Here is a 17,129-nt window from a genome sequence, read left to right as displayed (position 1 = left end):
ACTACTATCTGTTTTTTTTTTTTTTACAAAGCCATGGAGTACTGATTTTCCCTCATTAACCTGACAGCTGTATTCTATGGTGCCCTGAAGGTGAATGGTAATCTTTGTATGATGTGCTGAACACCTTGTCAAAATGCTTTGCATATACAAAAAACACTGTGCAGGATTCAAATCATGAATTGTAAACTGATATGATTTTCAAACAGACCCACCACACAATGAACCATTAGGATTGGAATCCGAGTGCAGCCATGCAATGGGTGAAACACTGAACAGAGTGAGGTTTTTTTATAGTGGCTGGAGTGCCAGTCCTGCCACCAGGCCTCAGGTTTTCCCTGTAAGTTTGAGGACCTGCTTGCAGGGCTGGACATAGATTAATGTCTTATCCAGGATGGAGCAATTGCAGGTTAAGGGCCTTGCTCAAGGGCCCAATGGAGTGCAGTCACCTTTGGTGTTTATTTTCTGATTGTCAGCATAGATCCCTAGCCTTCGAGCCACCACTCCACTCATCTCAAACACTTTGCACATATTCAATATATGTTCACCACATATGGTGCCAAGATTAATTTGTTTAAAACTATTTGCATCAAAAGTTTTTTTTGATTTATATTGTGCCCAGTAGGGGTATAACAGCACCCCAAATTCCAAAACACAATGACACCACAACAATCCTGGGTTCAAATTCAGTGAACAAAGGTACCTTTACACGTCTGCTCCTTCTGTATACCAGACAATAACAGGTCTTCCTTTTCTCTCTTTCTGATTCTCACCTCTCTCCAGCGAGTGTTGTCCTACTTCCTCCCAACTCTGACTCTTTGAGAGAGACGAGATGCCTTTTTTTATGATGGACCTGGGAGTACTTCCAGTGCTCTGGCACTACACTGTGGAAGCACTTCTGTGCATTACAGAAGCTCAGTAAAACACGGAGCATTTCTCCTGGCAGCATCCCCTGGTGGCACCCAGGGACCCTGACAGGGCTGCCCTTTTGAACTACAAGTCCTAGGCAGCCCTGCGGGTGTCCAAACTGGGACTTTGCCAGAACAACACCGCCACCACTCATGTTGGGGGAAAAATTGACTACGATATTCAAACTCCATCCATCCATCCTTCATTCCCTTTCCCTAACAGCAATTGGAACTGGGAACCATTCTGGCCAGATTACACCTCTATCCTGGTGATCCATCTAGGCTGGCTGGTTTGGGGTAGCCACCGCGTATAATGTAGGCCGAGTTTCGAAAAAATATAAAAGATTTAAGTAGTTGTAGTCACACTGAGTCCAAAACAGAACTGACTTGTATGAAACAAAATGGCAGTTTTGTGGCTAGGCAGAGGAAGTGAGATCAGCAGAGTCAGAACCTGAAATGAGGTCATCAGGGTCAGAACTATACATGATGTCACTGGGCCAGGGATCAGAAATGACATTATTGGACCCAGAGCCTGAAGAAGGAGGCTTCATTGGGGGTGCCTGGTGGAATTTCCCGTAACTGGTCTACAGAAGAAAGTGAAAAAGGGTTAGTGCACTCTGCCACCACCTGGTCTGGCGTGGAAGTACGCTCATTTGAGCCCTTTAGCTAACTCCCATGTGCAGGGGTGGTCCTAGCCTGTTTGGTTCCCTGGACAAATACCCCCTCTGGCGCCCCCCTGGCCCCTGCAACCCCCCAGTGCCCCCCCCAGCTTTCTAATAATCATTGAACAAAATCAGTGCAATAAAACAATCTATTGGAAATGTAATGTCTAACAGAGACAAAATCAAATTTTACATTTATACAGCACCAAAATATTTTGCTGCCCAGGGCAACGGCCCATGTCGCCCATATCAAAAACTGCCACTGCCCATGCGCACGTTTGTGACAATATATATATATATATCTTAAATGGATATTTTGTCCAAACATGGTTTACATGTACTAGAATATATTTAACAAAATGAGTAGCACAGTTAATAAATAGCATTGCCATCTCATATTGCTTGGATCCCACTTTAATTCAAAACTGTACAGCTTTTTTGTGGAGATTTTGTGTTCTTCCCATGTTCATTGAGACAGTCTGAAAACACATCAGGCAGATTAGTGGCAAAAATTTTCCATGTGTGAAACAGTTAATGACTGTATGTGATCTCTCACTAATGGATTCCATATGACACTCTGGTTCTACCTTCTGGAGTCCTTGACTGGTAAAACAGATGACGTGGTAGATATTGATAATGATCTTCTGCGGCTTTGACTTTGTGGTTCTAGGTTTAACAATCAGTATGTAGCTGCTTATTTAAAACTAGCCATGGTGAAATGGTTTGCATTTGAATTATTCCTTTATTTTCTGGGTTCTTGATCCTAAAAACAACATCTCAAAAAAAAAAAGGCGTGAACATATGGTGGTGTCAAAAGGGCATGCACACTTTCCTCTTAAAGACTGACATATCCATGTGTGTTTGGAAAAGCAATATAACAATTTGGTTTCAGGGAAAGTGACAACATACTGTAAAGCCAAATGGCATCTTATTCCTTAACTAAAAGTCGATATGTTATGGAAATAAAAATAAATTTGCCTTGAGAAACACCTGGTGACAGAATTAAAATCTAGCAGGAGAAAAATCCAGGCAGCACTCTATACATTTAATCTCTGACTGACTAGAACATTTTTTTGGTTGGAGAATATCAAAAATATACTCATATAATTTTTATTGAAAATACATAGAAAATATTACTTATTTGAAAACATCATGAAAATAGAACCAGAGTGAGAATTCACACCAATGTTGACTATAGATTTCTCTTAACGTGATATATAAATTAAGGCACGGCATTTTCTAACATAACATTTTCAAACCTCGTTTATCTAATTCATGGTAGGGGGGCACAGCATGTGCCTCACAATAAATAATATTGTTTTTTCATTGCATGGCAAAAAATTTTAAAATAAGAATCCGCTTCTAACATAAGATTTTCTCCTGACACACATGCTTCGAAACACATTTTCTCGCGTGGCTCCTGCGCGACCCCCTTCTTCCTATCGCGAGAATCCCTGCTTCCATGTTGCCACGTTCCTGTGTTGGCATAAGGGGCGGTCTTACGCAACAGTTACACCCCGTCATGCAAAAAGCGAGTTTTAATGAAAGTTTTCATTGGATAAGACGCGTTAAACACGCCCCCAGAACGAGCAGTTTCTAAAGCTAAATGGTGAACTTCTGCGTCCATCAGTAATACCAGGGTTTCGAAGGAGTACGAGCCGGGGCGTGTTTAGTTGTGGATGACGTACTAAGAATCTGGATTTGTATGAGGCTAAAAGATTGGATTTTGTCTGGCGACTTTTAGGAAGGCGCCCTCATTAAGTCATTTTTAGGGGGAGTACTTTGTAAATTGTTTTTCGACACGTTATCATGACTTCGAAGAAATCGAAGACCTCCAGTGGTGGACAGAAAAGAGGTTCGTATTAAAGACATACATTCATTGATTCATTTGATGGGATGCTTGTACTGGAATTTGACTGTGGCCTAAAAGTTAGTGAGGCTATGGAAGTGTAGTGAATGGGTTTTGCTTGTGTTACACAGGATGCATACCTCTCTATAATGGATGTGCATGCTTAATTAATTTCAATATATTACTCTGAAGACTATATTTTTCCGTTACCGGCAAATTATGTAGTAACCTTAAAACATTGTCGCGTCTAACCTTGGACAACACTATCCTGATTTGACTTCTGCCTAGCAGCGTTATTAATGTTCATGCTCATCAAGGAATACATGTAGATCGCTACATGTTTAAATTGAGATCGCAGTTGTTTATGAAAAATGCATGTATTGATCAGTATTATTTTTTTTCATTCACGTGCCTGTCACCCCCCCAATGCACTGTTTCGAATAGCGACATGCAGCGGCCAATAAAGAATTAACTTGTTAGGTTGTAATGTAATAGTGTGCGCTTCATCGCTTTTAATACGAGATTTCCTTTACTAAACTGCAGCAACGTTAGAAAATAAAAAGGAAAAAACATGCTCATTCTAGTGGTTCGGGTATTTATTTAGTTTTAATTTGTTGTGCCTTCTCACAGGACACGTTCGATGACTTAAGTATGCCATTCTGAGCGTAGGTCTTGTTTATTAGAAAGCAGTAAATGAAACTGAGCAGATGGGCCAACCTGAGGAGGGCCGCGGTACAGTGGGCTTTGGTGCTCTCGCACCGCCTTCTGCTGGAGCTCTAGAGTACTCGTACACGTGGCTCTCGGCAGGTCCGCCCCTCGACTTTAGATGCCCCCTTCCACTGTCTGGGCTTAGTTCTTGATTTTACAGTTGTCTGTATGGTCTTACTAATTTTGGCAAGTAAATATAAATCACACATTTCACAATCACCCAGCATTTCCCGAGAATAGACAAATGTTATATTGGTGTATAATTGTAATGTAGCAAGGACGTGGGGGCGGCGAATGGCACAACAGTTAAACTTGAAGTGTGCCTTTATTTAAATATTCCGCCTGTGCGTGTGTCTACTTAAAGCTGTACAGTTAAGAATAAGTGTTTAAGGTTACAACTAATTCTGTGCTGAAAAACAAAATGTTTGTCAATAGAGCTACTTTTAACCTATAGTTTCTGGTGTGGGTTAGTAGATCTTTGTTTTTAATAATATCCTTCATTTTTTCAAGGGACTTGAGCATGAATAGAAATAAAATCCGTTGTTAGTCTGCCACCTCCTTCTATTATGTCATTTTCTTTTCTTTCTGCAGTACTCTTAATATCTATTCGTGTCCATCTCTTCACCCAATAACTTTCCATCCTTCACTCTGCAAAACTTGTTAACCCCTTTTTACCTAATGTGATTTGCGTCCTTTTCTCTAATTATTTTTTTTAACTCTTCATTCTACATGTGTTCAGTTTCTTCTTCATTCCTTCATACTTTGGTTTATTTCTTGTCTACACTGGGTACTTTTCAATTCCATACATTGTACATCATAGAGCTTGTGTACAGTTTTCACTTTACTGTTGGAGAAGCTTTTTGTGAAAAGTTTGGGGTTTTCAGTCAACATCCGTCTGCATCTCTAAATGTAGTTTGTGCCATGCAGTGTAGTTTCTTGTCTGGTTCCTCAATTGTCATGCTTCATGCAATGCATTCTTAAAGTTATTTTCTTAACAGGCAGATAGTCTCTTTTTTTATCCTTTTCTTTCTCAATCTCTTTTTAAAGACCATTTTTAAGCTAACTAAACTGGTAAACAATCAAAATTATTATAATCTTTAGGATATTAAGTAGAAGGGACTGTTTTAAATAGGGATGTTAAAATCCAAGAAATCTGGTAAACATTTATGATGCATTCACAGGCTTTTGTACGGGTTGGAAATGCAAGTTGTGCACTTGGAAATTTGAATTCCTTTTGATGTGGAAACTACAGAGTCTGACATCTGTCTGACCTTCCACCAGTCCATCCGTTCATTTTTCAAACCAGCTTATCCTGAGTAGGGTTGCAGGGAAACTGTAGCCTGTCCCAGCAAGCAACGGGTGCAAGGCAGGAACAATTCCTAAACAGGGCGCCAGTCCATTGCACTGTGAGCACTTTTACATACCAACATACACTAATTTAGCAATGCCATTTCACTTAATCTACATGTCTTTGTACTGTTAGTGGAACCTGGGGAAAAACCTTGCAGTTCAGAGAAAGCTGTGTTACACGAATTCTCCAATTGTAATGTAACACTAACCTTCCACCTCAGTCGGCTTTATAAAGTTAAGAAAATAGGTCAGTCTGGCTTTTTTGTGGTTGAATTGTATTGGAAGTGATGCAGTATACTTTTAACATGTTTACTGTGCTCTTCATATTTATGTAAAAGTTAGGCTTATCATTAAATCAAGGACCAGTAGCAAATTAGTAGTGATCTCATATTTCTCCTAAAAATAATGTAACCAGAAATTCAAGGCAATGCAGCACAGTGGGAAGGTGAAATGTCACAATTGGGCACGTGAAAGCAGAACTGGTATAAAAAAATCCAGAAAGTGTTCACATGGCATTCAGAGCTTGATGTTAAATTACAGGTCAGAATTGCCACATTCCACTTTAAGCATTTTTTTGTGTATTCTGCTGAACACTAGAAGGTCGTGTGGACTACATTGTATATCTGGAATGTCTCCTACCATGATAGGGTGGCTCCACCAGTTATTTCATGTCTTATGTTTTAAAATATTTATCATTCCAATGCTAATCTACGTGGAGAAAGAATATACCACCCACAGATGTGAGATTTGCTTGATTAATATGGGAGCAAAAATACACACATTGTTATAAAGGAAATACACAGAAAGTGGGGAATGGTAAGTAAGGGAATCCATTCACCAAAAGTGGAGGGGCTAAATTAAACTTATGAAACAAAATGACTCATTTAATATGTTTTTCCTTAAATCACTGAGCTCCTAACTTTTTTGAAAGATCATTTCTGCCAAAATTAAATGTCATGCAATGTGTTAATTGCATTGCAGTACATATGCATGTGGTTTATTTAATTTTGGCATGTTTTTGTCTTGTCATAATTAAAAACATAAGTCAAATGATCAATTACTTTTGTTAATGGAATGTGATTTTTTTTGTGTCCATTTTAAATGCAATACAAAGCTGTGTTCATTTTAATTATTATTATTAATTCATTAATTTGCTTACCCCTCTCAGGTTTGTTCCATAACTGAGCCTGCCCTTTTAATGTTTTTCTTTTTTGATTCGGTGGGCCCCTCTTTAATTGATGCTATCAGTCATGCCCAGCACACCACAGCATAGAAAGTCACACTGACCATCACAGAGTTAACAGAAGATGTAAAGGATGTCACTACCCACTGTGAGAAGAAGAGACAAGAGACATGGCAAGGTTTGGGGCAGCCACCCGTTTAATTCGGTATCCTGGCTGCAAGAGTAAATGATTCATAATTGAGTCAAGTTTACATGACAGAGTCCAAAACAGAACTGCCTTCCAGGAAAAAGGTGTGAGGCTTTGGGGGAAATGATGTCGTCCTCGGGACCGGAAGTGATGTGTCCTGAGTCGAGGTGGTGGCTCCTGGTGGGATTTCCCAGGAAAGGCCTGCAGGAAACTTAGAAAGATTGTCAGTGTACCCTGCCCACAGGGGCAGATGTATTATCATTCATCTCTAAGCCCTTCAGCTGCCTCCTATGCACACGTGTGTGACATGACTCCCACCTCAACCCAGACCCGTCGGGTTGGGCGTCCTGCACCGAGAGGTCGTGAGCCCGGGAGAGGGCATCAGTGTTGGCATGAAGAGACCCCTGTCGATGAATGAGTGAAAACTTGTATTGCTGCAGGTCTAGAAACCACCTGGTGACTCGCGGATTCGACTCTGTGTGAAGGGCCATCCACTTTAGGGGTGCATGATCCGTCACCAGAGTGAACACCCGACCTAAGAGGTAGTACCGCAGCTGTGTAACCACCCATTTAATCGCCAGAGCTTCCTTCTCCACCGCTGCATACCTGGTCTCCCGGTCCAACAGTTTCCGGCTCAGGTACATTACGGGGTGTTCAACACCGTCGATGCTTTGGCTCAACATGGCTCCCAAGCCTGTGTCAAAGCGTCCATCTGGAGTACAGATGGAAAAGAAAAGTTAGGGGCGATTAATATAGGTGCTGAAGTCAGAGCCTTTTTTAAGTCACTGAATGCAGTCCCCGCTTTGTCAGACCATACCACTAGGTTGGGAGCTCTTCGTCAAGTCAGTCAAGGGCTCCGGTCTCTCGGAGAAGCGAGGCACAAACCTGCGGTAGTACCCAGCCAAACCGAGAAATGATCGGACTTGCCACTTGGTTCGCGGACTGGGCCATGTCAGTATGGCGTTTAATTTGGAACACTGTGGCCTCACAGTACCTCGGCCCACCAGGTAGCCCAAATACTTGGCTTCTACAAGGGTAAGGGTAGTCTGTCAGTTCTGCGATCCAAATTCAAAGAGTTAGGTACCAAGCTGAGGAGCAGAACTGACAAGGTAGTCTTCTCCGAAGTTCTGCCTGTGCCACGCGCCATTCCAGGTAAGATTGAGGAGATTAGAAGGCTTAACGCGTGGCTCAAATCTTGGTGCAGGGTAGAAGGGTATAGGTTTATGGGGCATTGGGACTCCTTTTGGAACAGATGGGACCTGTTCCGCCGTGACGGGTTACATCTGAACGGAGGGGCACCAATGTATTGGGGAGGCGTATGTGTAGGCTAGTCGAGGATTGTTTAAACTAGGGAATGGGGGGGCAGGGAGTTTAGGACAGGCCAGATTTAGATCTATACATGGAAGAACAAACAATGGTGTAGAAATAAAAATGCATAGTAATGTAAATTTTAAGCAAACACGTAAAGATAGAAGGATTAACACATTAAAAATAGCTTGCCTTAATGCTAGAAGTATCAAAAATAAGGTAAGTGAGTTGGAGTTGTATGTAGCAGAGCACAATTATGATATTATAGCAATAACGGAAACCTGGCTAAATAACAAAGATGGGGATGAGTGTAACATAGAGGGATACACATTTTTTAGGAAGGATAGACAGAACAGAAAAGGAGGTGGGGTTGCTGTTTATGCCAAACAGGAATTAAATGTAAGTCATCTTCAGTTGGATGATGAGCCCCATCTTAGTGAGGACATGTGGCTTCGCCTGGAAAATATAAGGAAAAAGGTCTCATTTTAGGAGTGTGTTATAGACCACCCAATTCAGACAGTAATTTCAACACACATCTTTTTAGTAATATCAAAAAGGCAAGTTTACAGGGGGATATTATAGTCATGGGGACTTTAATTATCCAAATATTAACTGGGATAACCTTACAGATGGAGGAGCACAAGAGCAGGAGTTTTTAGAAGTAATCGCGACTGTTTTTAACACAGCATGTTAAAGCACCAACAAGGGGTGAAGCCTATCTGGATTTAGTATTCTGTAATAATCAGGATAGAATTGAGGGTGTAGAGGTGATTGAACCACTAGGGTCAAGTGACCATAATGTAATACAATTCTCAGTATTTTGTAAGAGTACAGATGCAAAGACTAAAATTGTTAAGTTGAACTTTAGTAGGGCTAATTTTGAGCAGATGCGACAAAGTCTAAGTAGGATAGACTGGGATAAGCTTTTAAATGTGGAGACAGTCGAGGAGCAGTGGAACAGGTTTAAAATGTTTTACATGTAATGCAGGACAGATACATACCTAAATTTGGAAGTAATAGGAAACTAAAAAAATCTCCACGATGAATTAATAAAGATTTAAAAAAGAAGTTGCAAAGGAAAAAACTGCTGTATAAGGCATATAAGACTAATGACTGCAAAGAGAACCGTGCGTATGAGAAAATGAGGGCAACCATTAAGAAGGATATCAGAGAGGCTAAAAGACAGTTGGAGAGGAATATAGCAGATAAGGGAAAGAAGACCCCAAGAGATTCTTTCAGTATTTTAGTAGTAAAAGAACAGTTAAGGAGGAGGTCAAGTTCATCAGGAATAGTAAAGGGAATTAAAAGATACAGACAATGAAATAGCAGATGCCCTAAACTTACATTTTTCTGAGGTGTTTACAAGTGAGCAAGTGGATAACCTGCCAGAGGTAAACACAACTACTAAGGAGGTACTGAGGGATTTGGAAATTGTAGAGGGAGAAGTGCTGCTCAGATTAAATAAGATGAAATCAAACAAATCACCAGGCCCAGATAATATTTATCCTCGTGTTCTTAAGGAGGCTAGTGAGTACATATATAAACCCTTGACACATATTTTTAGGAAGTCACTGTGCACTGGAGAGATTCCAAAGGACTGGAAAATGGCAAATATCATCCCATTATATAAAAAGGGTGACAGGGCAGATCCAAGCAACTATAGGCCAGTAAGCAACAAGCATCACAGGAAAATTAATGGAAGGAATTATTAAGGATAAGATTGAGCAACACATGACAAGGACAGGAGTTATTCTGAACAGTCAGCATGGGTTCAGAAGGGGGAGGTCGTGTTTTACTAACATGTTGGAATTCTATGAGGAGGCAACAAAAGGATACGATCAAAGTGGAGCTTATGATATTATTTATCTGGACTTTCAGAAAGCATTTGATAAGGTGCCACATGAGAGGTTGGGCATCAAGTTAAAAGAAGTGGGAATTCAGGGTGATGTTTTTAGATGGGTGCAGAATTGGCTCAGACACAGGAAGCAGAGGGTGATGGTGCGAGGAACCTCATCAGAACTGGCGATGTTAAGAGTGGTGTTCCACAGGGGTCAGTGCTAGGGCGCTGCTATTTTTAATATATATAAATGATTTAGATAGGAATATAAGTAACAAGCTGGTTAAGTTTGCAGATGATACCAAGATAGGTGGATTAGCAGATAATTTGGAATCCGTTATATCATTACAGAAGGACTTGGATAGCATACAGGCTTGGGCAGATTTGTGGCAGATGAAATTTAATGTCAGTAAATGTAAAGTATTACACATAGGAAGTAAAAATATTAGGTTTGAATACACAATGGGCGGTCGAAAAATCGAGAGTACACCTTATGAGAAGGATTTAGGAGTCATAGTGGACTCCAAGCTATCAACTTCAAACAGTGTTCAGAAGCCATTAAGAAGGCTAACAGAATGTTAGGTTATATAGCACGATCTGTGGAGTACAAGTCCAAGGAGGTTATGCTCAACCTTTATAATGCACTGGTGAGGCCTCATCTTGAGTACTGTGTGCAGTTTTGGTCTCCAGGCTACAAAAAGGACATAGCAGCACTAGAAAAGGTCCAGAGAAGAGCGACTAGGCTGATTCCAGGTCTACAGGGGTTGAATTATGAGGAAAGATTAAAAGAGCTGGGCCTTTACAGTTTAAGCAAAAGAAGATTAAGAGGTGACATGATTGAAGTGTTTAAAATTATGAAGGGAATTAGTACAGTGGATCGAGACTTGTATTTTAAAATGAGCTCATCAAGAACACGGGGACACAGTTGGAAACTTGTTAAGGGTAAATTTCGCACAAACATTAGGAAGTTTTTCTTTACACAAAGAACGATAGACACTTGGAATAAGTTACCAAGTAGTGTGGTAGACAGTAAGGCGTTAGGGACTTTCAAAACTCGACTTGATGTTTTCTTGGAGGAAGCAAGTGGATAGGACTGGCGAGCTTTGTTGGGCTGAATGGCCTGTTCTCGTCTAGATTGTTCTAATTCTAATTCTAATTCTAATTCTCTCAACCCGAAGAAACATTTCTTGGGATTGATTCGAAGCCCGGCCTTTCCTAGTGCCTGCAATACCGCTGTGACCTGCTGTATGTGTGCCTTCCATGTGCTGGAATAGATGACAACGTCATCCAGGAAGGCAGCACAAAACGAGTTATGGGGTCGGAGCACTTTGTCCACTAGACGCTGGAAAGTTGCAGGCGCTCCGTGTAACCCGAATGGAAGATACTGCCAGTGCCCGCTAGGAGTGCTAAACACGTTTTTTTCCTTCGCGGACTCCGTTAAAGGAACCTGCCAGTACCCCTTTGTCAGGTCATGTGTGGTCAGGAATTTAGCTGGTCCCAGCCTCTCGAGGAGGTCATCCACATGAGGCGTGGGATAAGCATCAAACCGGGAAACCTGATTAAGCCGACGGAAGTCATTGCAAAACCTCCATCTGCTATCGGGCTTAGCAATCAAGACGATAGGAATAGACCAGGGACTAAAACTCTCCTCAATCACTCCTAGTTCCAGCATTCGCTTGATTTCCAGTTCCACCCCCAGCTTTCTTTGTCTCCGGGAGTCTATAGGGCCGCTCTCGGACGATCACCCCCGGGTCTGGGACAGAGCGGAGAGCTGCTTCCAGTTCCTGCTTCTTCCTGGGAGATAGCTGCTTGCCGAAATTAAGGGAACTTATTTGAGCAAAAAGTGAGCGGGGCTGAATGGAGGAGGGATCGGGGTCCCTCTCCTTCCACGGTTTCAGCAGGTTCACATGATACACCCGCTCGCTTTGTCAACAATTGGGTTGTTTCACCAAATGGTCGACCAATCCCTTCCTCTCCTTAATTTCATAAGGGCCCAGCCAATGAACGAGCAATTTGGAGTGAGAAGTGGGCACCACTCCCGGAGAGTTGTGCCACGGTCATAAAGACGGGCCTGTGCTGCTTGCACCTCCTCCATATGACTCTTTAGAATGGGTCTAATTATATCAAATCTATCGCGCAACTGGGCGATATATTTTCCAGAATATTTGTCGAGGGAAGTGGATCTCCTTCCCAGCCCTCTTTTAAAATATCTAATATATCCCGGGGCAAAGGATCGGCCTCAGGGTATCGGGTCGCATAATCCACGAGGACGAGTATATATTTATGTTCTCATGCTGCGTGTTCTAAGGGTCCTACTATATCGACCCCAATTCGGTCAAAAGCGACATCAATCAGGGGGAGGGGGACAAGAGGAGCGCGGTCTCTCCTGGGATTTTGCTGCAGTTGACACTCCGGACGGGAAATGCAAAAATGGCGAACCTCCTCATTAATCCCCGGCCAAAAAAAACGGAGCTTGATTCGCTCTAGTGTTTTATCTGAGCTGAGATGACCCTCAAGAAGGTGGGAGTGTGCTAACTTGCAGACCTGCTGCCGGTAGGTTCGTGGGACTAGCAGCAACTTCCGATCCTTCCCCTCATGCTCGGCGACCTGATATTTTCAATGACGAAGCGAGGTCCCTTTGGCATGGGCTGATGCGTGCCTTGGCCGTTGACGAGGACCAGTGCATTCTTTGCATGTTTCAGAGAGTCATCATTCCACTGTTCTCTCTTGAAAGAAGCCGGCGTCACTCTAAACTGAAAGTGCAACTCGGAGAGCGGGTCCGGTCTGACCTCAAGGGGCGGAGATTCCTCCCGCGCTGCCGGGGCGCTGGTAGATGACGTAGCAGCCCTCGACGGTCCGGGAGTTTCTGCGTCACTCTCTTGGCCCTCCGCCCCACTCCCTGTCTGCTGATTACACAGCGTGGAGGCAGCTTGAGACGAGTCTTTCTCACTTATAACTAGGCCCAAAGCTTTTCAGGGAATGCTCACTAGTCTACCGCTGTTACTTTCAGACCAGTCCCGCCCTAGGATTACTGGAAATGGAGGATCCAGAAGAATCGCCACGGTGAGTCTTTTAAGGGTTCCTTCCAGACATACGTAACATTGGGCAGATTTATACATGCGGATGTCTCCGTGTATACATTTAAGACTGGTCTTTCTTTTAATCCACTCTTCCGGTAAAACATAACAGCGAGCAACGACAGACACGTTACTGCCGGAGTCAGACAAGGCTCTCACTTTATGTCCATTAATGAGTAGCTCCCCTGTATGGTTATCCGCCAGAGGGTTGCTAAGGGCACACAAACTACACTGCCACGTCCCCCTGCAGTCCGCCTAGTGTGTTAAAGAAGTTATGAAAAAGAAAAGGAAACATTTTAAAAATAACGTATGCATTGAAGGTTCTCAGCTGTGCTTGTACTATATCTTGCGATGTCCACGGCTTTATTTAATGTTAGCTCAGATCTGGCACTTAAAAGTTTCTCTCGCACTTTTGCTGAGTTTGTGTCAAACAGTATTCTATCCCTGACCATCTCATCTTCGTTTGCATAGGCACAGTCCTTCACCAGCAATTTTAACTCCGTTACAAAGTGATCAAAAGTCTTGTTTATACCCTGCGTCTTCTCATTAAACTTGTATCTCGCGAATATCGTATTCGTCGTAGGCATGACAAATGCCAGTGGCAGCGTGTCTGTGAACTTAATTTAAACTTAAGCTTTACACCGTGCTTTCCTATTGATATGTCCTCAAAGGCTTGTTCAGCTTCAGAGGGTTGTTCCTCTCTTACTGCATCAATAAACAGCTCGTCTTTCTCTTTATCTGAGACATCACACACTGCATGCACAGTAGCTGCACTTATGAATGTGCTTGTATGCGTCACTCGCTTCATATTCTTTTGCTGCCTTCTCAATTGTGTAATGCGTTTTTTGTTCAGCACCCTCTTTGGAGCTCTTGCTTGTTCTCTGCGTACTGGGTTCACAGTCGGTTCACTTGAGCCGCTCGGTGTACGTGCATAGTGTAATTTAATTAATTAATCAATTAATTAAGTAATTAATACATTTTTAGTGTTGCGGTATTATTATTGTCCATAGTGTTCGCAGCAGGTTTCAACACCGGAGTGTTAAATGTTAATGCATTTTTTAAAAAAAGACAAAATTGTTTAAGTTGTGGTCATTTTTGCCCTTTGTCCTTAAGAATTTCTGAAGCTAAAAGTGGTTATTCTACATCAATATAGTTTATCTCAACAAGGTATATTACAACAGACAGTAGTTTCAAGATGTGTTGTCCAAGCTTTTATGACAATCGCAAGGAAATGTGTCACAAGATTGAGGACCACATACACATTGGTTAGCCACAGACAAGAAGTTCCGCATTTGAGAGATGCATCAAACTGATGTCCTTCCAAACAGCTCTTATAAACTACTGGAAAGTATACTTCTCTGCAGTCGGGAGGAAGCGATCTTTATGGAAGAGTTGCTGCCAAATGGCCATTTTACTGAAATGGATACAAAGCTAAGAGGCTTATCTGTGGACAAAAACACAAGGACTGGGATGTTGAACAATGGCCCTAAGAGCACTGGACCAACAAGTCAAAGTTTAACATGTTTTGCTTGCACAGGAGGAAGTTTGCCTGTAGAGGAACTGGAAATCAGTAAAGCACTTTTTTCACAAGATGTTTGCTTCAGTTTTTTGTTCCTGCTAGTTAAAGAAAGCAGCATTGATTTTTTTACTTGTCTCCGTTGAGAGAAACATCTTTCTCTGTTTGCCAAGTGGCTCATACAAAGCTGTCTTGGGTGAAAGGTTGGCTGGATGTGTTTAATTAAATTTAGTAAATGTCAAAGAAACTGTATATCCTTTAGCAACTTGAATTGTTTTAGAAAGAACAGAATTGCGATTTTACAGTTATAAACACTATGATTACTGTCTTAATTAGCATTCTAAGGGCTTTTAGTAGAGTGCAGGTATATGGTAGAATATTGCATTTCTTATTGATTTAGTTTGTTGTAGTAGTAGTTTATTTATATAGCGCCCTTCACAGACAGAGCGCTGAACAGCAAATGCAGTACAAATACAACAGTTAAACAAACCGGAACTATTCAGCACTGATTAAAAGTTTGTTTAAAAAGAAATGGTTTTTTTTTTTTTTTTAAAAAGAATCAACAGACTTGACTCCACGTTTGTGCTTTTATAACAAAATGCATTCATTCTACATTTTAACAGATGCTATAATGCAGTCTTTGTAAACGTTTTAAGTTGAGAGGTTGGGTTTGCTTTTATTTTCAGAATGTTGTAGATAAGAGTTTTGTTACAATGAGCCCTTTTCAAAAATAACAGTAATAATAGAATGCAGTTACATGTTTAAGTAGACTAAATTAAATATGTGTTTTTTAAGAGTACTTTACAATGTCATGTAGTTAAACATAAACCCTGAATAGGCTTATGGTAGCTGAATAGCTTTCATAGACTGCAAATTCTATTTCAAGTAATTTTAAAATGACATTGATTGATGTGTGTTTTAAGGTTCTATAACTAACTGATGTTCAGTTTTCTTAAACGTAACATTTGTGAAAGTGTACCCAATAGAGTAATACCCAATAATTGCTAAAAGAAAAATAAGTTCCCCATATAGTTATTAATAATTAGTTAAAACCAAGTTGTTGTTATTAATAATGATGATGATAATACTGATGTATGAATAACTAAGAACTTGGAAGGGAACTGATTTATTGTACATCAGGAGTATGAAAGGTGACAATTATCTTTAGTATTTTAATTGAAGATACAGAAGCAAAAGCAACTTTTCGGGTCTGGATAAACTGTAACCTCTGCTCGGTCTGATGTGTTTTATCACTAACTACACCATTCCTGCAAACGGTGGTGTCTGTGGCAAAGTTAACCACATTGTGTACCACAGCTCCTCTGATCATCTTCCCACAGATCAATTGCAGTTCCCTTTCTAAACCCATTCTGTGTTTATATCAGTTAGAGGAGCTGCTCCTTTCGTGTGTAATTAGTTCAAACATCTTTTATCTGCAGGTTGGTAAGTTAGCTTCTTTACAATAATAATGTGTAGAAAATATTATTTCAGCCAGTTCAGCCTTTCATATGCTTGCTTAGTTGATTTTGTCTTCCATTCATTTCCAGGGAAGTGACTTTTATAGATGATTAACTTACCTAAAGCAGCCGAACGGTGATAATGTTCGAGTTTCTTGCATGTGCACCCTCCCCAGAGTATGACTCGGTTGCATTGGGCATGTGAGTGACTATGGCTCCAGTACAAGGGGAAAATATACAAAATTTGCAAATAGGTGTAAATGGAGTCAAGGTAAATTTAAAAAAAAGTGAAGTAACTTGTATTTAAAGCCACACAGAATGTTTCTTTGTTGTAAGATAAACAAGTTTGTAGATTTGCCAATGATTTTCAAATGGAAATTTTGAAATGTCAAAACTTTGTATGACGTGAACTGTTCAAGATATCTTAGTGAAAAATTCTTTGAACAAAAAGTTAACCAAATTACAATCAAATCGGTCAAGAGTGGTCAAGTTGTTTCATGTAGACAGACAGACATGGCTTTTGCAATAAGTGCTTCTTGCATTAAATGCGAACAAACCTAAAAAAGCAATATGTAGGTATTGCAATGTTAAAATAAAGACACTGACTCGCTTCAAACTAGGAGTAGTGGTAATGCTGTTTGTTCCACATTTTCTCCTCGAATGTGTTTCCTGTTTCTTAAATAATTGTGCCCTTGGGTCCTTGCTGTGATGTTAAGGGGTGCGCTCTTTACAAAAGCGAGGTGCGCTTATGGTGGTGGAAGAAGGAACTTGGAGAGACCGATCATGGGCGCAGCCAAAATGAAAACGGAATACCATAATTTTCAGTTTGGTTAATGTGCACACTGCTGAAAGTGTTGGCGGACTATTGAAGGTCGTGTGTGAGGGATGCTGAACACCAATACACCCAGGTGATGATATCAGAAGCTTTAAAGGATAGGCTTCAGCTCCATACCAGTGAGAACAATCTATATTATAAACTGAAAGTGCATCGGATGTTTTCATTATCCTTTTATGGAAATTAATCATGGATTACTAGTTTGAATCGGACATTTCATACTACACAGGAGTTAATGATTCTTGTGTAAAAAGG

At 41.0% G+C, this 17,129-nt stretch overlaps 1 protein-coding gene across 2 annotated transcripts in view; it reads left to right on the top strand.

Annotated features, from left to right (window-relative positions):
- Positions 1-3,198: 3,198 nt before the first annotated feature.
- unm_hu7910 (un-named hu7910) overlaps positions 3,199-17,129 on the top strand; it is a 143,132-nt gene continuing 129,201 nt past the window's right edge. Inside the window, exon 1 of one of the 2 annotated variants that reach the window (XM_039754571.1) lies at positions 3,199-3,422. In XM_039754571.1, the coding sequence (XP_039610505.1) occupies positions 3,377-3,422 (46 nt within the window). In that variant the 5' untranslated portion in view covers positions 3,199-3,376. The remainder of the gene's footprint in view (positions 3,423-17,129) is intronic. The other variant, XM_039754573.1, reaches the window with a different exon arrangement.

The sequence above is a fragment of the Polypterus senegalus genome, chromosome 5 (genome assembly GCF_016835505.1).
Source record: "Polypterus senegalus isolate Bchr_013 chromosome 5, ASM1683550v1, whole genome shotgun sequence".
In the NCBI taxonomy this organism is placed as follows: Eukaryota; Metazoa; Chordata; class Cladistia; order Polypteriformes; family Polypteridae; genus Polypterus; species Polypterus senegalus.
Note: the sequence above shows the minus strand (reverse complement) of the source record. Positions and strands in the feature narration are given on the sequence as shown.